The sequence below is a fragment of the Parambassis ranga genome, chromosome 5, assembly GCF_900634625.1.
Source record: "Parambassis ranga chromosome 5, fParRan2.1, whole genome shotgun sequence".
Taxonomy (NCBI): domain Eukaryota; kingdom Metazoa; phylum Chordata; class Actinopteri; family Ambassidae; genus Parambassis; species Parambassis ranga.
Genome location: NC_041026.1, coordinates 20,241,263 through 20,265,469, shown reverse-complemented (window position 1 = coordinate 20,265,469; position 24,207 = coordinate 20,241,263). Strand labels below are relative to the sequence as shown.

The 24,207-nt window shown below is 44.5% G+C and overlaps 1 protein-coding gene across 2 annotated transcripts; it reads left to right on the top strand.

Annotated features, from left to right (window-relative positions):
- The first annotated feature begins 381 nt into the window (after positions 1 to 381).
- On the top strand, positions 382 to 22,881 carry rassf5 (Ras association domain family member 5). 2 transcript variants are annotated; one of them, XM_028404942.1, is made up of 6 exons: positions 382 to 1,258; positions 11,640 to 11,761; positions 19,463 to 19,576; positions 20,119 to 20,425; positions 20,504 to 20,619; positions 20,754 to 22,881. In XM_028404942.1, the coding sequence occupies exons 1-6, from the start codon at positions 496 to 498 to the stop codon at positions 20,895 to 20,897; spliced, it is 1,566 nt and encodes a 521-aa protein (XP_028260743.1). In that variant the 5' UTR covers positions 382 to 495; the 3' UTR covers positions 20,898 to 22,881. The 2 variants fall into 2 exon arrangements, with proteins under 2 accessions (XP_028260743.1, XP_028260744.1); XM_028404943.1 differs by lacking the exons at positions 382 to 1,258; positions 11,640 to 11,761 and adding an exon at positions 14,605 to 15,697.
- The last annotated feature ends 1,326 nt before the right edge of the window (positions 22,882 to 24,207 follow it).

Sequence of the window (24,207 nt, the reverse complement as noted above, 5' to 3'; positions counted from 1 at the left end):
TTGCACACAACAGATAGTTTTATGTTGTCAACACATCGCACGATTACCTTGAAAAACTATAATTTACACATGTCATGTTAATCCTTGGGAGCTCTCCAGAGTTAATCTATGATTGTGGCTTCTGCGTCGTGCCAGTTTATTTTCTGTAGTCTACTTTTAGTCGATGATTATGGCTTCATTTACAGTAAATGCCTGGGTGCAGTAAAACGGCTAACATATTACACTGACTCATCAGAAAGTTTAGTGTTATGATCCAGTGAAGAAGTGGCGCTCAATAATTCATTAAACAGCCTAACGCTATAGCCAGAGATTAGTGCGCGCTCCTGCTGCGCTGATAGGTGTGCGCGCCCGTGGCATTTAAGGCTGTGGAATCCCTTGCGTCACTACTACACGCGAGAGTTGAGTTTACATTCAGGGCTCAGAGTGAAAACACACACTAGTACACATACCAAACAAGCAAACACACACACACACGCATTATAGGCGGACAGGATCATGGCGTCTGTCAGCATGGTGGGACAGCACCCGGAGCCACAGCTCCCGTTCTTCAAACTGCCAGGCAGCGGGAAGAAAATGTCGAAGAAGTCCTGGGAGAGGATGATGTTCGGGAGAAGCTCTGGGAACAACGGGGAGTGCGGGTCCGTCACTACTACTGAGACAGAATCACATCCCTTGGCTCCAGCGGGGAGAGGAGGGATGATGCCCGGTGATGCTGCGCCACGTAGCCCGGACAGAGAGGAGGGCAGCGCGGGCAGCGACAGGGGCACCGGCGGGATACCAGACAGTCAAACGGCGCACATGACCAATGACTGCAACAGAAGCATCGACTGTGACTCAAACCATAACACTGGTGGTCGGAGGAGGACATCGCTGAAGGGGTCGCGCGCCAATGTCATGCCAAGCGGTTCGGCCTCGAACGGAGAGAAAAGAGCGCACCGGCACCGGGACGCGCCACACGGCAGACGGGACTCCAGGAATGGAGACAGCGGACATCAGAGCATCTCCTCCTCGGTTTCAGTTCAACGAGGGTGCGGTGGTCCCCCGCTGGAGAGGCTCACGCAAGGCAGGACCGGAGTCGTGAAGCTGGCCCGTACCGAACCTCACCGCGTGGAGGCCTGGTCTATCTTTCCTGGAGGAATGGACCCCCGGATGAGGACCGAGAGGGGCGAAGGACACCGTTTTGAGACGAAGCCTGTTACGCAGGACTGGTGTGACGCCTGTAGCCGACAAATCACTGCGCAGGCACTGAAGTGTCAAAGTAAGTTAGAGCTTGTCAGACAGTAACAGTGTCTGTGTGTGTTCAGAGGGAGTCTAAGTTTAATGTGGTTTTAAAACGTGCATTTTAATTTGCTTCATGGTTGAGGGGTTGTTGAAATTGTTGTTGACCATGCAGGAGGTTTGGCTTTAAGCCCTGTTTCTAGCACTCTGTTGGGTAAAGAAAGGCACACATTGCCGGGTGCTTAATTCTTCCATACTGGTGTGTTTGTGTACACACACACACACACACACACAGAGAGAGAGAGAGAGAGAGAGAAAATAGTGCATGTGCCTTTGTAGGAAAGCCTGTCTGACAGGGAAGGACGTTTCCAAACACTTTCCTCCTCAGATGCAGCCACACACTAACACATATCCTTCCATGGAAAGCCCATTATCTTGTCCTTCCAGCTTTGCCTCCCAGGGTTCCAGTCAGAGAATCATAGCTGAAGCTCAAAGGAGAAGGGAAGAGAGCAGAAAATCCTGAAACATGAAGGGGAAACTGGTTAAGATTCTGAGGAAATGAACTCAGTGTGGCTGTGGGCTTTTTAGAGGCAAAGTTTAATATTTTCTAGAGTAATTGTGTCTACATGTAAATCTGGCTGAAATTAAGAAAGTGATGTTGTAAGATAGTGACGTCACTCCTGCTGCACAGCTCGAGGACACAAAGGTTGGTCCAAGCAGTTCAGGCTATGGGGATGTGTTTAGACACACACCTTTTGCCAGTGTGTGCAAATGCATGTGGATGTGTGTCAGTGCTGACTTGGCATTGTGTCAGCAGCAGCCTGTCATGGTAAGGCTACAGCTGCAGAGCAGTGTGAGGTGAAGTGGAGGATTGAACACGAGGATAAGCAGTGAGGTAAGAAAGAAACAGATAAAGATGGAGCAGCTGAAACGGAGAAACAAAACTGAGGAGGGATGGAGCAAGTTCAAGATGACATGAAGTTGGAAGGAGGGATTTATAGTTTATAAGTGGATGCATTGGCAGGGTGATAGGAATGAGGAGAGACAAAGAGCTAAGAGCAGTTAGGGAGAGAGAGCCAACGTGAGCACAAGTTTGTCCAGCACTGCAGAGCTGTCTGATTTAGTGTGCTATCAGCAAGAGCTCACTGGAGCAAGAGCAGCGATTCCTGAAGCACCATTCACACATACACACACACACAGAGGGACACAGGCAATTTCCTTACAGTTAAGAAACTTCACCAAGGTTTTTTCCCTTTAACTTCAAGCTAATTGGCAGTTGTCTTCTGGAGCAAATGTAAGCTCGCTCCCTTTTTTTCAGAAAACATCAGAGGTGAGTGTGGTGAACACTGATGGGGGTAACCAGGCTTTACAAATGTCAAGGTATTTTTTTGCAACCAAATGTGCCAGAATAGAAACACGCACACGCGCTCTTCTCTTAGCTACACCCAGAAAATAACAGGGAGTGAGAGACGGAGGCTGTGCAACCATAAACAACCATCATTATGCCTTTGTCTTGTTCCTTCCTTGCTCCCTCTGCCTTTCTTCAATTTATCACCCTCTCTGTCTATCAGTACTGCCTTTGTTGTATATGAAAGCTATAGAAACAGATATACAGCACGTCCCCCTGGGACTGTCCTGGTCTGGTGGAATTGTCAGTCTATCCACGGGCTCCCACTGCTGCTCTTTGTTGTTGTACAGTCCTGTGACTTTCTCCCTCTGGCTTTCATGTCTTTATTACCCGTCCTGGGAGTTATATGAGTTATACGAACTTGTGTGACTTGTGATTCAGAAATCCATTTCAATGCACAATAAGATCCACATGCAAACAGGGTATGAAATGATAAAGCATGTGGCCAACCTATCTGAAGTGTGACATCTCTGAGCTCTGCTTTGCTTACTCATCTGTTTTATTAAGAGGACCTCATCCTCCTCCTCCTCCTGTCTTCACTGTTCTATAGATTCAAAACATCAAAGCTTACTGTCAGATACACAGAAAGGCTGATTATAAAATGTAGATCCTTAACAAAATGTACAGTACAGGTAATGTATTTATTTCCTCCATTGGCCTGGAAAGGCAGTTAGTGACAGAGGGAAACAGCGGCCTCCTTAATCCCAGCTCTGAGTGTCTTCAGCTCAGGAGCAGAGTTGCTGGGATTACAGACAGAGTCAGACGTCAGATTAATATTTAATTATATGTAGTATTTATGTAGTGGATCTAGTCATCTGTCAGGCAGTAGGACACACACCTCTGACAGTATTTACACAGTTTCAGGTCAGGTATTAACCATTTAATGTAGCTCGATGTAGATGTATGTGTTTAAACTGTTGTCATCCTAATACTGTTATAAAAACAAAATATGTTGATGAGTCATCACTCAGGATTGTGTTAGAATTTATACCGTGATATTATCGTATTTGTCAACTAAAGTAATTTTGAGAAATTAAGAAAGTCAGAGTTTGATGATTAGACAGGCTACAACTCTCATTGTAAATGAAACATGGCAGAGCTCTCAACGGGGTTGATAAAATGGTATTTAATGTATCATGCAGTTCATTGATGCTGTGTCACAGCAGATGATTACGTGTTGCAGAGAAAGTCACCATGTTTGCCTGTACTTTGGATTGTTATGGCCTGTGTGTCTCTGCTCCCAGTGTCAGAGCTCTGTATGACAAGGTGAACGCCCGGGAGCCCAAACACAATTTCACAACAAGAAAAAGCCTTCATGAACATACATCCCAGTGTTAATCTTCCAGGAAGTCCCTCCACACATGTGCTGCAGACCTTCACGGTTACCCTCCCTTCTTTATACCCCATGGCATTCCTCATGTCTCTCCAGGGAACATACTATTTCCTTAAACTCTAGCTCTTCCTCATCCTGCCTCTGCACAGAACAGGCCTTGTCTCAGGAACATTCATAGGACCTCTTCATTCACATTGGAAGAAAACATAGGAGGAGGGCAGTGTTAAATGGCTCATAACCTTCTTGTCCTAACATACCATTGCTGTGCCAGGTCTGTGATGAATATAGTTCGAAATAGACTTCAGCCAAAATATTCCTTCAGAGCTTGTAGAACATTTAAATCCAGACTGGTGAGAGCTGCATGTTCTTCTGTGTGAATGTATTTATGAATAGAGTGTTTTGGAAGAGAGGAGTCTTCACCAATCAGGCTGCTTGTCATTATTCAGCCACAATAAAGCTAGAAATGTAGGGCATGCAGATAAGGATGGTTTTTGCGTGGTGTTTTGAGCTCTCTTTGCTTTGCTGTACATATGTATGGCAGAACAGTGGGGATTTTCAAGCAGGCTATATTTAGTTTGCCCTTGGTGGATAGTGATAGCAGGGCTGCAGAGGAAGAGGTGGTGAGGGCAGAAAGAACATGACAAAGACACTCTTTAGACACAAATTGAGTGTGTTCTTGGGATTTTGGACAAAACAAACAAACAAAAACACACACATTGCATCTGTCTGCACAACAGGTGTTTCAGTGAGAAAAACTGACGTCAGAGTGAATCTGTTACGACATCAGTGTGATTATATCATGTGAGTGAAACTGGTGAGCACATCCTGTTCCTCCAAACTTCCCAGCTTTTTTGAAGTAGGGCAGGAGACCTCCCAGCAGTTCTCCTGCTCTCTTTCACTGTGCATATTAATAACCATCAGACTGCGCATTACCTCAGCCTACACACACACGCACTTAAGGTTAAGCATATCACTGACAGATATGTCACTGCTGTGGTGTTTGACTGAGTCACTTCCCCTCAACCAGGCTGGGGAGTTTCACAACAATGAGATAGAAGGGGGGGGGGTCTGAAAGTCTGCAGTAGTCTGTGACGTGAAGATGTCCACAGACACTGAATGAAGTGTGTATTCACTCAGGAAAAAGAGATAAAGGCTCCTGTAAAGAGGAGAGAGAGAAGTGGAGCTTGATGGTGTTTGGGGATCTGTCTCTTTAAGCTGGCTGTTTGTTACTGCAGAGTGTGTGGGTGCTGCAGTACAGACTGAGAGAGAAAAAGGGGAGAGAGAGGATGAGGGAGCAGTGATAACAGTATAGGACGGTAGAGGAACAAGCAGCACAGCAAAGACTCAGGGCTCATGTCCTCCCGCTGAGGAGTAGACCAGAGGAGAAAAAGTGTAAGGCAAGCAGAGAGGTGAGAGCATTAGGGAGTGTGTGAGGAGTACAGGTGGAGGGGTGGCAGAGCGAGTGGAGAGGGGGCTCTTTATTCGGAGCGTGGCACCGGTGGCAGAGTGGCTGCGCTGGGATGGCAGAGGGGGGCACTGGGGGGGCTGGCGATGGGGCAGTCCTCAGCAGGAGAGGGGCAGCCGACGGCAGGACAGGAGATCCAGCGAGGGTTACGCACACAGGACGGTGCCTGCCGGATGGTGCCACCATGCTCCGTCTATGGCACAGATAGCACCTCTGGTCGCAGGGCAGAAGGAGGAGGAGGAGGAGAAGAAGAAGGCGAGGGTGGAGGCAGGGGTTGGGGTGGGGGTCAGATCAGGGGTAGTTGAAGGTGTTGGGGTGGGACGAACATTTCTCGGTCAGGTGTCACTGTGTCTGGATGAGGTGAGGGCTGATTCAGAAGGGGAGGCCGGCAGCGCCTGCTTCGGTCAGGTGTCACGGCGGCTCGGGCGGCTGCTGAAGAGGCTGCCCAAATCCCGCTCCTGGAGTGACAGCCTACGAATCCTCAGAAGGTCATCCTCTAATGGATCTCTGCTAAACACTTCAGGTATGGAGATGATAATAGGGTTAAAAAAAGGAAACTTAGTCACAGTTTGGGGTGATGAAAAGAGGGCTCAGTGGTTTGGGAAAAAGGGAAACATGATGATTAGACAGGTTCAGCAGGGTTGGCCTCAAAGGCCGGTGTGGGCCAAAATATTTCTGTATTGTGTGCACCGGTCTGCCTATCTTTGAACTGCAATGCTGTCAAGCTCTGTTAGCCTTTGTCTATTCTCCCTATCGGCTGATCCACCCTCCCTCGCCTTTGTATAGGAGCACATATTGTGTTGTGTGTAAGATTGTGTGTGAGGACAGAGGCTGCTGAAAGCAGAGCAGTCCAGTAAACAGGTCAGATGAAAGCAGAGCTGTCACAGACACAAAAAGTGATAAACGTCACAATTTCAATCTTTTGTAAGTGAATTATAATATTGGCTTTCATATTTGTAGCAGAAATCTGAGATCAGATTAAGCCTGCTCGAGGCTGCATGGCATTGATTTTTCCAATGTTTTCCCCAAATAGTCAGCAGGCTAATGCCTTTTTTTTGGAAGTGATGAATACATAATGAAACATTAGCGCACAGTGTGGCTGGGTTAAACAGAGCCAGCCAGCAAAATGGATGGGTGCTGCAGAGTCATTGATTCACTTACAGCAAGACAGACAGCTGAGTAAAAAAAGGATGACCAGCTCACTGTGTGTGTGTGTGTGTGTCAACCTGATAAGACCCCTGATCAAACATGACTCAGTAGGTCATCAGAGCTCCACTTGAGTGACGTCATGCTGAAGCCTTAAAAACCTAAAAAGCTGCAGAGCTGCATCATTAGCAGAAGCTAACGCAGACAGATAATGGATATTTTTAGCTGGTGTTCCCTGTTAGGAAACCAAAATCCAAACCAAACCCTTCTAAGAGTCAACTGAGCCAAAACACATTCCTCAGTTTCTCTTTTCCTTCATCTTCAAACTATATTCATCTTCTGCCAAAGTGTGTTATAGACAGGGACGGGGAATTTACCTTTGATACTACTCAGAATAAAATAATGTGGATTGTTGTAGTAACAGGTGGTAATTTTTTTCAGAGGAGGCTTTTGATAGCTGGACAATATTTCTGTGCCACTGCACATCAAATGCCACTGAGAAGTACTCAGCATGTGAGGAAAGTGTGTGAAAGTAATCCTGTTGATCTCATCAGGGTTATCTGAGGCTGGGCTTAGGGACAAGTTTAAACAGAAAACATGTGTTCCTGACACGGGGTAGGGAGTTAAAGGGAAGATGTGGGCAAGCCGAAACTGTGATGCTGTTCATGATAAGAAGCAGAAATGAAATTTTGTAAAATGGAAAATTGGATTCAATCTTGTCATCCAACTGTGGTGTCTCTATAAAGAGACTCAGAGCAACCATATAATACAAAACTTAACCAAGAAACCTAACCTCAACCAGCCTGTTGCTTTTTTATTATTGTGTTTAAGTCCACCATTGCCAAGCAGTGGTGCTGTATTTAAATCATCTACCAATCAACCTGCATGATGACCTGCTTCTTGTGTCTCAATCAGTGCATGGGGAGTCTCCAACGGTCACTTACACATAGAGCTTGAGCTTTGTGTCTACTGCTTCATTGATGAGCTGACAGTTGTCATGGAGATGGTTCAGAAGATGGTGGACCTTATATCATTTCAGTTTGTTTTATCACTCTGTATCAGAATCATGTATCACGTGGGTCAGAATAATATTTCAAAGAGAGCAGAGCATTCCCTTTTAAGCATTCAGCTGTGTTTACTTGCAGCTCACTGTGCAGACCAATCCTCTAAAAACAATCTAAAGCTCTGTATATCCAGTGAGCATCTGTAGCTGCACAGATGGAAGTATTGAGAAGGAGAGAGCATGACAGAGTCTGCTGTGAAGGGAATTAAGAATGTCAAGTCAAATATGAAATGTGTACACAAATAAACACAGGTGTCAAGGAGAGGAGGGCCAGGCTTTATATAGCATCAGGATTAGATGTGTTTATAAGTCAGCATGTGAAGTGTTGCAGTGAATGAAGGAGGGATGGAAGCAATATGGAGCAGTGATGATTTTCTTTATAATGTGCTGATGTATGTAAAGCATAGTGAAGCATAGCATGATGTGTGTGTCTGTGCACACAGTAGGAGAACATAGATAACTGCTCCAAATCAGCTATAATGGGATCAGACGCACTAAATCCCCACCTCCCAAAGAACCCCAAAGACCCCCAAAGCTGCTCTTAATGCCCCTTTAAGACCTCTATAGCTCCCCTTAGGTTCATTACTGACTGTGTTAATATCCTCGCCCCAGTGTTATAGCTACCTAACCCCTGTGTACCCCCCTCTGTCCTCACCCAGACTAAGAGTAATTACAATATGTCTATCTAGTCCCACGCAGACGTCCTCTGTGACCTGAGAGACACTGCTAATCTGTGTTTGTGCCTCCCCTGTCTGTCCACACCCACTGTCTCACAGAAAAAACAACCACCCATATCCCCTATCTTCCAACTCCTCACTTAGTCCAGCTCCTAATCACACAGAGGGACATCTTAGGTTACATGAGATGAAGCAGAAATGGGACATACTTCTGGCTCCTTGAGTTTGCATCAATGATGGGAAGAGAACAAAGGATAGAGAAGATATAAGAGACATGATCCTAGCAGCCTCTTCTGTGTCCTTTTTTTTTAGTACAGTCTTGTCTCCATTAAACACGCCGGAGTCGAAGCTCCTCCTTTCTCCTCTCAGCGGGTGCTATCGACCCAGCTGCAGCAGTGGAAGTTAACACAGCCGCCACATATAGATCTTTACATACTGCATGTTTAAGCTCCCTCATCTCTTTCCACTGCACTGATGGAGCTTCCTCAGGCTGTGTCTTTCTCCATCTCTGCCTGTCTGCATTGCTGTCCTAAATTCCTCTCTCACTAGGCAGCGCTGGTTTAAAAGCAGTCAGACTGGAATGATTGGTGGAGTAAGAGACAAAAGCAGAGTCTGTACATGTATCTCACTCTGCTCATGGAGGAGCAGTTGATACCCGGTCTGTGTACTATGGTGACACATAACACCAGAGGCCCCCATTATGTTGAGACAAGACACAGAGACTGTAGATATTATGGCTGTATGCAGGAGGGACTGATGCTGGTGAGTGTTTATGATACAACTGCTTTATAAAGAGTCAGATACTGAAATATTTTCCACTCTAAGAGAGCATGTCAAGATTCTCCTGGTTGAGTGCAGACATAGATACACAGAGTAAAAGTAAAAATATGAAAGCAGGAATGTAATTCCTGTAAATGGATCTGATGACAAACCATAAACTGAATAGAATCTGCTTTTAAATTCAAGGAACTTCTCCTTTAACAGACCGTGTAAAAATGTACTTTCCAGGCAACAGAAAAGGGAAACCCCCTACATGCCCCAGCGTGGAGTCCTGAAGGGGGCTGTTGCAATTTGCATTTAACCACCATCGCTCAAAAGTCACACAAAAATACAACGGTTGTTTTTGCTGACTTTACCCTCACCACCTACTTTCTCTTTCATTCTTCTGCTTCATTTTTCTCTGCCTGCATCAGCACGTCTGCATAACCTTCAGAAACCCTCTGGATCAGCTGCTGCAGTTCCTTCACCTACTCATTAGCACTCACTGCATCTCAAGGAGGCACACATAACACTAAACAAGCACTACACACATATTAAGTTGTACATTGTAGATCATAACCATGGGCACAAAACAAGGTGTTGAAGCCTTCTCAAGTATATGCGAGAGTGTGGGAATAGTCTGCATCCTAGGTGAACTATGACACGCTGACAATGGTGTATCATCATAGTGTAGGCGTGGAACAGGAACAATTTCCACAAAAGGAGAAATACCTCTTTTTTATCAGAAACAGGCGGAGCCCTCTTTAAGTCATCACCCACACTGATTCCAAAACCAACAGACTGACTGTAAGGATGGATGGAGTTAATGGAGGAAAGCAAGACAGGAAAGGAGTTTCTCTTTTTCCTTCCCTTGTTTGTTTCTGTTCTTTGTCACCCCCCCCCCCCCTCTCACTGCAGTGACCTCTAAAGTGTCATGAGCAGAGCATCCCTTATCTGAACTCTCCTCTTTCCTCGACACATCCCTGCTGTCAGCAAGCAATTGCACCCGTTTCCATCTCACTCTGCCTTTGCCAACCTCTCAATGTCACACACACATACTTGCTGTGTGTCTTACTTCCTGTACATGAGCAAAGCATTCTTTATATTAACTGTTAAACTTTCAAAATGCTGCCAAATGGGTCGGGGGGAAATGAATATGGCAGGTGTCAGATGAGTTTACACTGTGACCTTTGGTTACAATTCACATGGTTTTCCTTTTTAGTTTGTTGTGGTTAACGGCATGAGATCATCTTCAGGGCTTTAATTCAGTATCACACTTCTTCATCGTGCTTTTATCACCATGTCGTCATGGACCTACAATGTAGTGGATGACTGCACGCAATCTCATGTTGTCTTTTCTTCCTCTAGGTCATTATCAATAGCCCCTGTCAGTAGTCCTTTTCCTCACTTTCTCCTCACCCTATAAAACATTTTACTTCACAGACTTATTTTTCACTGCATCTCATTCCCAAACCAACTATGTCAAAATACAAAATATTAATCACAGTGTTCTTTATGTAAGTAGGGCTCTTCTCTTTCAGCAGTGGTCATCAGGATGCTTGTTACCATGGTGACAGTGCTGATGCTGAGTGTAAGAGACGCAGCGGTCTTGTTGTGCCTCTCTTTGCAGACAGTCACTAATATGAGAGGACAGAGAGAGAAAAAACAGGCCTACTCATTCAGCACTGGCTGCAGCAGAGAGGTGTTACAGAAAACAATCTGTTGTTTAGAGGCAAACAGCTGGCTTCTAAATAGTTTTTATGTTTGTAATCAATCTTGTTGATAGCATGCAGTGTGTTTCAGTTAAGAAGCTTTCCAGTTTGAGAGCCATAAAAAAGGTTCTGACTCAGAGTTTCCTGAGCTCTGTGTTACTGCCCATGTAGTCTTAAGATCTTTTTTTTTCTTTAGCGTGCATTATCTCATCGACCGAAGAGATCTGAGGCTCAGTGGGAAGGCCTGTGGCCACAATAAAGTCTGCAAGGCATAAACAGGCAGAGGCTGACAGATGTGGAACCAACTAGAAATTAAAGAACAACGGTGTACTATTTCTACGGACATTTCAAAGGAAGTTGCTGAACGTATGATTTTCTAGCTGATGATTTTCATCCAGCAGATGGGAGTTGACCATATATAAGTGGAGTGAGCTGGTTAAAATACATTATATCTGTGGGGGTTTTTTCTCATTTTATCATAACACGTGTATCTTGTGTGTGCACATCTAGCCTAAATCGGTCTGTACAGTTATGTTTTGTTCATGAATATACTCAGCTTACAAGTGTGATTCTCCACTAGATGGAGCTAGATTCCTGTCCAAAGGGAGCTTAAGAATGACTTAGGCTCATGTTGAAGTTACACACATACAGGTGACTGATCTCCATTACACACTCTGATAGGAAACAGCCCAGTTGAGTAGAGACCATGTTCTAAGATCAGGGCAGATTTCAATCACAGCTGTTTACTGGTGGATATTCTATACAATAAGAGACATACATGCTGTAATAAGTAACCTCAGATCTATCAGCTTCTATCCAGTCCTTTGTTTCTGACTGATGTTTTTCTGTGTTCATCAGACTGCAGCTACACCTGCCACCTGGAGTGTCAGAGCCATGTCCAGCTTGACTGCAACCAGAGAGACAGAGAGCCAGAACGAACTACATCACCCAGAAGCCAGTGCTCCTCCACGCAGCACAAAGTGAGTATGAGAGTGAGTGAGACAAATGTCAGTAGGAGTGTGTGCGCGTGCGTGCGTGTCTGCAGAGGTGTACATGAGTCAGGATTGGGTAATGTTATGGCTCATTCTGCTGCGTCTCTCCATGCCTACACTTTTACGTAACCATCCTCTACTTTTATAGTCCCTCTTTGGTTGTCTACTTATGAATACATTAATGTGCTCATCTGCTTTTTTTGGTCACAGAATGTTCTTAGGACAGAATGATGCTACTTTACATCTGCCTGTTTTCCCTGTCTCCTGCCTGCTCTCATACCTTCTTGCCTCCCTATCATCTCTCTCCTGCACTATGGGTTTGTTTAAATCAATGAGGGGTGGATGCTGATGCCTTCACTTCCTCATCTCTTCATCAGATGAGTGCAGACTAAATAAGTTAATCACTACTCTCTGGGGACATCAATTATGGCATAGCTATGTTATCTTATCCCTATGATGTTTTTATGGTAGTTCAAAAGGTTTGCTGCACAGTGATTCAGTATTTTAGAACATAAAAAACACAATTAAAGAAATCATATCTGTTTACATTATAGGATGATTCAATAATCCTACTCTGATAATCCTGTGTCTGATAAGCACATACACAGTATTTTTTAACACAATTCCCTTCAGCATTTACACACTTAGTCCAGGAGTTGCAGATTCTACAGATCCCTGCTGTACTAAACACATCCTCATGGCAGACAATGAGCTCCTCCTTTATAGGTAGTAGTCTGAGTGAATCAAGCTGAGTGAACAGGGATGAGTTTAAATGTAGACAGGAGCTTTGTCTTGGTTTCTTTCTGAATTTTCTATTATAGCTGTCTGTGTAGTAGACTAGTAGACCCTGTAACAGCAGCACTGTATTTTGCAAGATCTCGAGTGATCTTGCCCACAGATCTCAATGAATTTGTCATCTTAGGATCTGTAGATGCCGGGTATCCAGTTGGAATGGCTGTGGATGTCTGTGGATATTCAGAAATAAAGATCATGTCATGGATCTTGTCACTGGTCTAATGTGTGGTGACATCATCATCATGAAATCATCAGCATATATTTTTACAAAGCAAGACCTTTTCTCATGAGATACCCAGCTCCTCAAACACCTTTTCAATCACCACTCATATAAGCCACAAGATATCCAGTGATATGACAGTTATGTAAAATTCATTCTGAAAATAGTACCTCACTCACTCTTTAGCACATGGTTGTGCACAGAAACCTAAAGGAGTGTGAGTCTGCATACTGTCATGGCATCCCAGTGGGAGCCACCCACGCAATATGGTCCGCACACACACACACACACACACACACACACACACACATGCACAAAAGAAAGCTGGGTTACCACATAAGCTTGCAGCAAAAATTTGGCAGTGACTTTATGCCTGGGGGGCAGCTAATGCAAAATTAGACCTCTGGTGGTGTGCCAGGTAGTACTATTACACTTCTAGAAAGCATGAGCAAATGCACACACAAAACTGAAACATGTTGATGGAGAGGGAGAAAAATGGAATACATTTTACCAAAAGGAGTGTTCTGTTGGTTGGAACCAGGCAGCTACTGCTCACACTTCAGTTCTGGCTGTTTATCCAAACACATGCTCATTTCTTTTAATGGTTTAGCTGAGCCACTGTCACTCCCAGCCTATAAAAACTGGGTAGTTGAATATAATAAGATGCAAATCAGAATGAAGTGATGATGTCCGTGTTGTAGGTAGGTGACTGTCTTTGTGCACACTCTGGTTTGCTTCATGCAGGGCACTGCTGCTGCAGACTAGAGGAGGGTTGACAGTTTATTTCCTGCAGTCCTTTTACTCTGTTTTATAGCTGTGACTGTGTGTGTCTGTGTGTGTGCGTTTTTCTCCCCCCATTGTTACAAATCCTTGTTGTGTGAACCTCAGCAGAAATTGATCCCCCTTTGCCCCAATATGGACAGACTCTGCAGCAGGCCCACGCCTTCTTTCAGCACATTGACCAGTTTACGTCAACCCGAAGCCACTGTGTGTTGTTCATTACGTGTGTGTGTGTGTGTGTGTGTTTGTGCAGCATCCCACCCCCTGCTTGCTGTCTTCTCCTCTAGTGATTACACTGATGGAAGCTACTAGCAGAGCTGCAGGTAATCAGTCTTCAGCTGACTTAAACCTGACATGACATCCAATAAAAAGGGAGCCACACTGCACGTTGCAGCTTAAGTGAAGCATCTAGGCTTTAATTCTGTCTCAGTAGATGTTAAATCATATCACACATACAGAAACAGCATGCACAGACAGATGCACAGTCTATCTCAGCAGTCAATCTCAGCATTGACAGCATTAGCTGCTTTTTGATGAGAGGTCACTGTCAGAGACAAAGGGCAGATTGCAGGCTCAGTTTAAGGTTAGAGGTCACTGTAATCTCTCTGCTGAGGGCAATCATTCATTATTTTTCCTAATCTCACCTCAAGCATACCCTCCACTAAAAAATCAGCAGCTGCATTTATATTGCTGCTGGCCAGTGAGGCCTAATTAAGGCAGGTCCTTCATTAAAGCAACATTTGTGGTGGTTGTGATGGTTTCCAGTCAACCGTTGCATGCTGCAGCCAGTAGCAGCAGCAGCAGCCATCTTGCTCAGTTCCTGCACTGCTTCCTGTCACTGCTGCTTATACATGTGTAATACAGGAGCTATGAGGCTTCATATCTCTCCCTCATCAGCATTTCTCTCTGTTTACCCATGTCCTGGTCTCTCTCTCTCTCTCTCTCTCTTACTCGCACTCTGTCTCTGTTGTCTTCTGTGAGAGGAAGTGGCCATGCTCTGCAGGGTGCGTCGCTTGCAGGAAGAGAGAGAGAGAGAGAATAGAGAGAAAAGGGGGAGGGTGCTTGCTAGCCTGATAACACACTCAACCACAGATGGTTGAGCAAGGTTGCAAGCAAGTGAGGGAATAAAGCGGTTGCAGAGAGAAGAGGAGAGAAGAGGGAGAGAGCATAAGAAGGATAGAAGCTGAGTGGGAGGAATCTGTCTCTCCAGTATCGCCAGGGCAACGGAAAGGAGAGGAGAGTGGAGGTCCGTGAACGTCTTGTTGGTGCAGCCAAGAGATCTTTTGCCGATGTTTACACTCCAGGGACGAATGGATCCTTACACAAATAAATGCCAGCATAACTGAGTTTACAACTGGGACTTGAACTGAACTATTCCTTCGCACAGAGCAGCAGGACCAAAGCAGGATGTGGTATTGCATGCATGCCTCTATGAGTGTTGGTTTGTGGGTATAACAGGTGCTCTCAGGTGAACAGGGTTAACTTGAAACCAACCTGTAAACTGACTCCATGACACCACCGGTGCCTATATACTCTTTATGTGTGTGTATGTGTGAGAGAGCGAGATAAGCCTTGTTTTAATGTGTACCGGTCTGTATGATTAGCTGTAAATGGCCAGGTGCATTTACTATATAGTCTTTGCGTGTTTGTGACACACACACACACACACGTCAGGAGGAAGTGACACACTGGTGCTCGCTCTCGTATTTCCTGGTCCCCTCTCCGGTAGCAGCCAAAGTGCTGAATCTGAGCCGAGTTCACCTGTTCCGTCCTCAAAGGTTGGACATAGACTCTCTGGATGCATCAGCATAGGAGCTCGGACTTTTTTTGGATGAGCAAAGGACAGTCAGATGCCTCTAGACTCTGACCGTGGCTGAGTGTCACATCAGCCCTGCGTTTCGAGACAATCCGGCACTTCCTCAAGCTGTCAGCGTGCCGCCCTGGTGCTGTTCTGGTGCCAGGGGCCAACCTGAGACCTCTCCATGACCGTCAATGAAGTGGTGACCCCCTCCATGACCAGCAGTAACAGCATGAGCAGCGGGTACTGCAGCCTGGATGATGAGAGCGAGGACTTCACTTTCTTCACGGCCAAGACCTCATTCTTCCGCAAGCCCAAGCATGCTGCTAAGGTACAGAATCAGGATAACGATCACCCTGATAGATGGAACTGTGGCATTGTGGGAAAATTTTAGATGAATAAAGATGGTTGGTGTTTCAGTGGGGCTGGGGAACTAACTGCCATTTAGTACCAAAAACACACAGCCAAAAAGAAGAAGTCGGGAGAGGAAGTGGTTGTGTTTGTACATGCTTAGGCAGGCCTGTAGGTGTGTGATTGTATGTAAGAGTGTAGGCAGGGGTTACTGCCATACGTCCACGCTGTCTATCATTGATCTGCTTGTCAGCCTTGCTCATCAACTTTGATGCCTCCATTAACCAAATGGCTTGTGTAGCCAAACGTTGTTCAGAGACTGAAGTCCTACTGTAGTGCTGGAGGGTTGTGTTATTTCGGACTTCCAAGGAGCAGATTGTGTGCTGCAATTGCTGTGTTTAGGCAGAGATACTGGGTTAATGATCCTAAGCTTGAGATTCCCTAGAGGCTGCATGGTTACAGTGTGTGGGAGAGGTGTGTGAGCAAGTGTGTGTAGCTACAAAGTACTTACTTTGTAGTTACCATAGCAACCCCTGGTTTTGTTGGCACTCTGCACACTTCCTGAGATTTTGTTTTGCTTTACTGTACATTACACATGATCGTGTAATAATCTTCAGTAGTATAAGCTCTGCAGAGTGCAGTTTGTAGACAATTAGCTGATTTTTTTGTAGCAAAAAAGTGGAAAAACATTTTGAAAAGTGAGCTATGTAGCCTATAGACAGTTTATGTACACTGTGCTGTGGCTGGCCTCTTCTTTCTGTCCTCGTCTCTGCTGTCTGATGCTGAGATGGTATAATCTCTGAATAATTGACCAGCTGTGTTGTCAGCATGTAGAGTTAGGGTTGCTGCCATGCTGACACAGAACGGTATTGAGGTTAGCTTGTCTGGCCTGCCTGCACAGAAGCTGCCAGCTGATGGGAGCCTGATCTCCTCCTGGCTCCTCACAGCCAGAGATGAATTATGTGAATTATATTAAAGCTGCATCACTGCTCCTCTACAGTAACTGCAGTAGAGTGCACCACATCTTTAACAAAAGTAAAGTATTATGTACCTTCCTGTGTTTGAATATGGAAAAGAGGTATGCAAAGGCCTTCATTGCATCCTGTGAACACAGGTATTACCATATAATTTGTGTGAGGCAGTCACTGCATTGGTAAATCTTCTTCATCGCCTGTGTGCATATAGACACACAGAGACGCTTACATTCATTGAAACTGCTATGGAGTTCAGATCCTCTTTTCTTTATGAATTATTTCCAGACCTGAGCCTTTTGCTCCACATTAGCCAGCCAGTTTATTGTGCGTGTGCATGTCAGTGTGTGCATGTGAGTGCAGTGTGCCACTGTGAAACAGGAGATATGTGTGTCTATTTGTGTGTTTCTGCCTCAAATGAATTATGTTTCTGTTTTGTTGATAAAGCAAAAGGGCCACAATGCCTAGTTTGTTGTGCACATGTAAAAACACAATAATTTATGAAGTTCATACGTAGATATTACAGCACCACTAGAAGTGGTTGGATTAGCACCAAGACCACTGCAACACCGACCATATATTAAGTGTTATATTCATTATAATAGGTGCTTTGCCTTCTGTTGCTGGCGCTAAGCTGTGTGTGAGTGTGTAGATGTGAGTGTGTGCTCACAATGCTGATGGAGTCACACAGTGGTCTCTGAGCTGTGAAATAGAGTCAGCGTGTGCCCTCTCGATTGTGCTTCTCTTCCTAGACGCCTGACCCAGTAAAGGTGTGGTTCTGGCACGCACGCCCATATCAGTTTTCTAACACAATCTTAGCACATGTCCTCACATATTAGCATGAGGGTTTATGCTTTGAATGACAAAATTAAGAGCTGGTGGTCAGCTTATTCACACCCAACATGGTCTGATCGTGACTGCTTAGCTGTGACACTTCAAACAGTCACATGACCTTGTCTGCTCTCATCAGACTGAGAGCATCAACTGTTAGTCATGACACCCGGAGGGTGTGTCTGCATGGCATGTATACATGTGGATGTGTGACACTAATCATGGCCTCTGTCACCTGTTAATGTTAGTTTTTTTAAAAGATATTGACAACTCCATTGGGTGAACAGGTTATCTTGGTGATGACCTGTTTGTTAGGTACATGTTTTGTCAGGAGCTCCAAAAGGCTTGATACAAGAGCACAGGCTGAACACACTAAAACAAATAGAGCTCTGCACTCTAGATGTTCCTGTTGTATTGGGTCCTCTCAAAATGTTCCTGCAACCACAACACACTCTAATTTAGTGTCAAATCTCTGTTTTTGTATCCACCCGGTCATTAGCTTCTCTGTGACCAGGTCCAGTCAGGACTGTGTGGAACTCAAACAGAACTACTGTATTGTCCGGCTCCATTGTCCTCTGATTACTCTCGCTGGTATGCAGAAAAGGGAGGGTACTGCCTCCGATACATTTAGAAACTTGCATACAAACACAGGAATTCCTGCAAGATTCTTTTCACTTTGTTGCTTTCTACTGGGTGGAATAGATGAAATTCAGCTCCTTCGTATCCCTCAGATTCTTAAACCTCAGAAAATGTAGCCATTGTAGTAAACTCAGTGACAAGACATACAGATCTACAGTATATTTATGCAGGCCCATATAAGATAACATTTGTACTGGTGTCCTAGAGAGAGGACTTTCTTTTCAGCATCGCCTTCTTTCTGTGCTGCCATGGCCACTTAACACAGCTGCTTGAGGAAGGCATTATGAGGAGTGTGGAAGGGAGATAAAGGATCGCTTTAGGCAATGTTTCTATACACACATGGACACATTTTTCCAAACAGCAGTTACAAATTATGTTATTAACTCTCTTTACTCAGTGTCATTGGATCTGTGTGTGCTGTGTCTTGTCAAACAAAGGTGCTTCGCTTTATATGTGCATACACACAGATACACTCATGCACCCTGCGTCTATATTGAAAGAAGCAGTGACTTCATCCGAGGACTCCCCTCCAGAAACGATTCCTGCCCCATGCTGGCTCTCCCTCTCTCCCTCTCTCTCTCTCTGACAGTGTCTCTCTCTCCCTGTGCCCCAGAAAATGCAAACGAACAGTAGAAGGAAGAAAAAAAAAGCTATTGTGAGATAGAGAGGATGCATCCCACTGTACTATAAATAACCCAGTCAAACTCTGTGTTGCTAAGGCTGGCTCAGCAGCCGCTCTTTCATCATTTCTTACCCCTTCTTTCACTACCTCCCACACTTTGACTCCCTCTCCGCCTACTTTCTTTGCTTCTCCGTCTCTCTGTCTTGCTCCCGTTTTTAGCCACAGAGGGAAATGAGTAAGAAGGAGGGAGGCAAAGCTGTCACTCTTCTTGTGCCTTGATGCTGAATGCGTCATTAAGTCCATTCACAACATTTCTGGTCCTGATGCTGAGCAGCAGGATTGTACGACCATGCTAAGGAGGTAGAGATGGTGCAAACGAATCCCTATCAGCCTCAGCCAGAGAATCAGTTTTACTATCTGAGGATGGCAGACCGGAGAACAGCAGGGAGGATGATGTTGTAATCAGTAGAACATGGATTAGATTTAGAAACCCAGTATGCCTTCAAGCAAGTCCACATTTTAAAAAGGTGCAGGATAGAAGGGTTTGTTCTGATTCATCAACATGAGCAAAGAAATTACTCTGGGTGTTTTCTACTGGGCAGGGTGAAGCAGCGCCATCTGCTGGTTAGAAATAATGATGGCAATACTTCAATGCTGAAATGTTGTATCTTTCATCTTGCAGCAGAAGGAGGCAAAGGAAGAAGAGGAAAGGGGGACAAAGGACCTGTCTGAGGAGGAGGTGCGGACCAGGATAGAAGCGTATAATGCTCAAGTCTCTGAAAATGGCATGAAACTAGTGAGTATTAAAACAGGATGTAGGTGGTGAATGTTAAATGTCAAACCAACAAGATTTTTTATTATGCAACAGGAACAGCAGATTGAGTTAGAATGTAACACAGTGATGATCTGCTCAACTACAGTAGTGTCGAAGGTGCAAGAGTTAAAAACAGCTTTTAAAGAAGAAACGTTTGATCATTTGAAACTTTTCTTATGTTCAGCATTGTTTTCTTTCTTGGTTCAGGTTTAACTAAACATGTAATTTCTGCTGTTTAGCTTAGCTTAGCATAGCCATACACCATACAATGGATACACCTTTGCCATCCATTGTACAGATGTACTGATCATCAATACAGATTGTACTGATGGTTGCCTGGCAACTTCATACTGATAACGAGACTCCAGGAAGTGATGGTTCAAAGCCAAGAAACAGTACATCCCAGTTAACCCAATGCGTTGTCATTACACAAACAATATGTTGTCTCATGCTCTTTAAAGAGGTTTACAGATTTTTTGAGTGATAGCAATAGTAAGAAAAGTCTCTCATTCTCTGTGCTCCAGGCTGCAGATGGGTCTTATACAGGTTTCATTAAGGTCCACCTGAGGCTCAGTCGACCAGTTACAGTCTCATCTGTGGAGGTGGCAGGTTCAGAAGGCAGCGGCAGCCGACAGGACCAGGAAGCAACAGACTGTGGACAAACTGATAAGAGAACATCCTTTTACTTACCAAGCGACTGTGTGAAGCAGATCCACATCAGCTCTCTGACTACAACCAGAGAGGTCATTCAGGGCCTACTGAAGAAGTTCCAGGTGTTGGACAATCCTCGCAAGTTTGCATTGTACAGGCAGACGCATCGTGACGGACAGGGTGAGGAAAAGACGCCTGTCGTTGCATATGAAAACATACCTACAAGTCCACACTGAACAATATTTTTTGTTTGTATAGATCTGTTCCAGAAGCTTCCTCTTTGTGAGCATCCTCTTCTTCTGAGGTTGATTGCAGGACCAGATGCAGAGCAGCTCAGCTTTGTGCTGAAGGAGAATGAGACTGGAGAAGTGGAGGTGAGAGGACACAGAGACATTTGCTTTATGTCATATTAACATGCATGTTTGGCAGGTAGGGGTTATTGTATAGTCTTTAATAGTCTGCAATAGAATAACAACTGTTCCTTTCATTCTCACTCTTAACCCCACAGTGGCATGCTTTCTCTGTTCCTGAGCTTCAGAACTTCCTGGTAATCCTGGAAAAAGAGGAGGCGGAGCGTGTACGGGCAGTGGTCCAAAAATACAACATTTACCGACAGAAACTAGAGCAGGCCCTACAACAACATGACCCCTGACCCCCCTCACCTGTTACCTTGTGACTTCAACCCTGGGAGACACTGACCCTTTGGACACTGGCACCACCTCTAGGCCTCCCGGGGATCTGTTCACAGAGTGGAGCCTGAGCTGAACTTGTCCACATATACAACATTCACATGCAGACAGATAACACACAGTTGCATATCCTTTCTCAGGACGCATACAATCCCCCGACACCATCATCACCATCCATCTGCTCCCTGCAGAGAGGATCAGGAGTTGAAAGCGACATGAAAGGCAGGGTGTGTGGCCTCTTAACTGAATGGACATTTCATTGCCAATGACACACAGAAAGATGTGCACTGTAACTCTGTGACTTGAGATCTCGTATGAGACTGATATGACTCAGTGGTGTTTTTAAAAAGCCTCCTATTCTTCTTCTGCTACTGCTGTTGCTGCTACTGCAAGTGTTACTTATGCATGAGTCTCCCTCAGCTCATCTCTCCTGCGCATAGAGGATTAGAGCAGAAGGCATGATTACTTTTTTCTCATCTCATTGGAATGGAAGGACAATCATACCATGTGTTTCTATAAATTGTTTGTTTTTTTGGGAATTGTGTGTAAGTTGTTAGCAGATGTATTATTTTTGTTGCTGAAAATATAAGATGTGGGGGAGGAGTGCAGGGTCAGGGTTGGAAAATAAAGGCTGTAAGAAAGCAGGATTCATACTTAGATTTTTCTCAGGGAGAAAAATCCTCTTCTACCTTACACCACCTCCTTTTGGCACATGCTTAACTGTTCTTATTTTGTCCATTTAAAGGTACAATTTGTAAGCCTGCTTATGACAACGTTTTAAGAATTAAATTATGAAGAAATAGCAGCTGTTGTTATGTCAAAGGTGTCTGCATTTTATTTAATCTATAGTTGGTTATATCATCCTCAATCATTTGTACTTTATTCGGGATACAGAAAGTGCTTCACTTATCATGTAGTGACAGGTTTTTAATGAAAGAAAATGTCAACACAACAATTGCTGAAGGTCTTGGTGAGCAACATCATCAACAGGGGTCATCAGAGTTTGTTTTCAGCCTAGCACGGACCTCCTGAACACCACCATACAACAGTAGGCCTTGTTCTCATAGCTCCTGGAGATGGTGCATACACTGATGTCTAAATGGTTTCCTTCTTCTTTCTTGACAAATTGTACCTTTATACATGGAAAAACTTGAAGACTTGACGATGCTGTTAGGTGCTTTGATGCCAGCGAGATCTTCAGACACACCCAGTTAGCATCTATCTTCTTGCTCCTCTGAACACAACAACCCTAACCAAGATAACTGTGATATCATTTCTTAAACCTCACCCTAGCCAAACCTGCAAGTGAAGCCTCACTCACAGAGGCACACCTTCACTGATACACTTTACATACACTGGTATTGTGTTCTGGCTGTATTTGAATGTGAGAGGAATTTGACACCAAAGCTGAGAGGCACAGATGTATTCAGAGGATATTAAAGGGATTAGGAACGTTTGTAAAAGGCGGTGTATGTAAACAAAAATCAAACCCGCTTCTGTTTTGCACATTATACATGCAGGTCACTGGATGGCCCACACCGCTGGGGCTCAGCATGCATTTATGCTTTCTTTGACTTTTCATCTCCTTGCCTTCCACCAAAAAAAGAAAAAAGAAACAGAAATATTCAGAATTTATGGCAATGGCTATTATGTACCAATGATGTGTTTGCAATGCATATGTATCATGTAGACACTGGACAAAGAGTGACAACTGTTGTTATTATGAATATTAACATTCTTTTTGGTATCATTCCTACTGGTTGGTGTGTGTGTGTGTGTGTGTGTGTGTGTGTGTGCGCTCATCGAGGGCAGTGAGGATAATGTGAATAGTGTTTTAAAATGAGTGTGTGTGCGTGTGTGTGTCATCAGCGCCCCCTTAATCAGCCCTCAGTTACTGAGTATTAAGACGTGTGAGTGCACATGTAATATAACACGTTAACAGCAAAATGAAGTTTGGGTATGCATGAAACATAAAATGAATGCAATTAAAACAAAATCATATCTTCTTTTGTTTCTGAGTAAATACTGATCATTGAGGCCTCTAGTCCATAAGCACATGCTTCACAGTAAACCTACCCATGACCACCCGAAGCCCTAACCTGAGCTGTTCCTGCTGGCAGTGCCTTTTGTTTCATGTGCCCCTGTGTATCCCTGTGTAAGGTGTGTTTTTGCACACAGGTGCCTGAGTATATGTGTGGGTGCTATTGTATGCCCTCACCCCACCCTTAACACTCTTTTCTTTCCAACAAATCCTCTGTGTGTGTGTGTGTGTGTGTGTGTATTTATTTCACGGATTACCCCATCCACACGATATGTCAAGGATGTTGAGAATTTATGCTTTTTTGCAGATTATTTTGTTTTATTTGAAGAAGTGTGTGTGTGTATACATATATATATATATATTAGTAGAAGTGTACAGAATATGAAAATGAAATAAAAAGGTATTCCCTTTATTGAAATGTTTTCTTTTTTTTTACTGAAGCAGAGCAGCTTTATACATACTTGTTGCTTTCAAAATCACCAGCAGGCGGCGAGACCTGATTGTATTTAGGTGCAGATGGCTGTTTTCTTTCTCTCTGTTACCCCACAAAGTGATGTGTTGTTTGTAGTGACATTCACAGTTACACATTACTTATCATCTGCATTCACTGGGCCATTTAAATTATGTTGTCAGACCAATAAATCCACAGGTGTCAGTGTCTGTCACAAGGTCTGAGACCAAATACAGCCAAACCCCCCACGAGGACCTATAGGTAGCTCTGCACCTGGTCCCATCTCTTGCTGTAGTTGTAAACTTGCTGGCAGTGATCAAAGTGGCACTGGGTCCACACACACTTACCCTTTGAGTGCATTTGAGAGAGAAGTGCAATAAGCAGATCACTTTATAGGTATTGTCACCCTACTCGCTCTAAACACCACCATCTAAGAATAATCAACACAGCCAAACTGGTCTTAAGTGCTGGCCTCTGCCTGGAGGGCTGACTGAAACTGTGTCAGTATGGGTATTTATGGCAGCAAATATAGACAGACCCCCTCTTCTCACCTCTGAGAAAGAGCTAAGATTAGCATCACCCTCTGCCCAGCATGTATCACTGTCTGTATTTAGCCTGTTCCCCTTCTCATGCCTGCCCGGTCTCACTCCGTCCGTCCTCCGCCCTGCCTCTAACTATATCTAGCCCCGTATAGGTCTCCATACCCTCTCCAGTTTCAATCTGCAGTTTTCCTCATAGGGTATGCACAGTGAATGACCAATAGCACCAAGTCTGTCTGAAG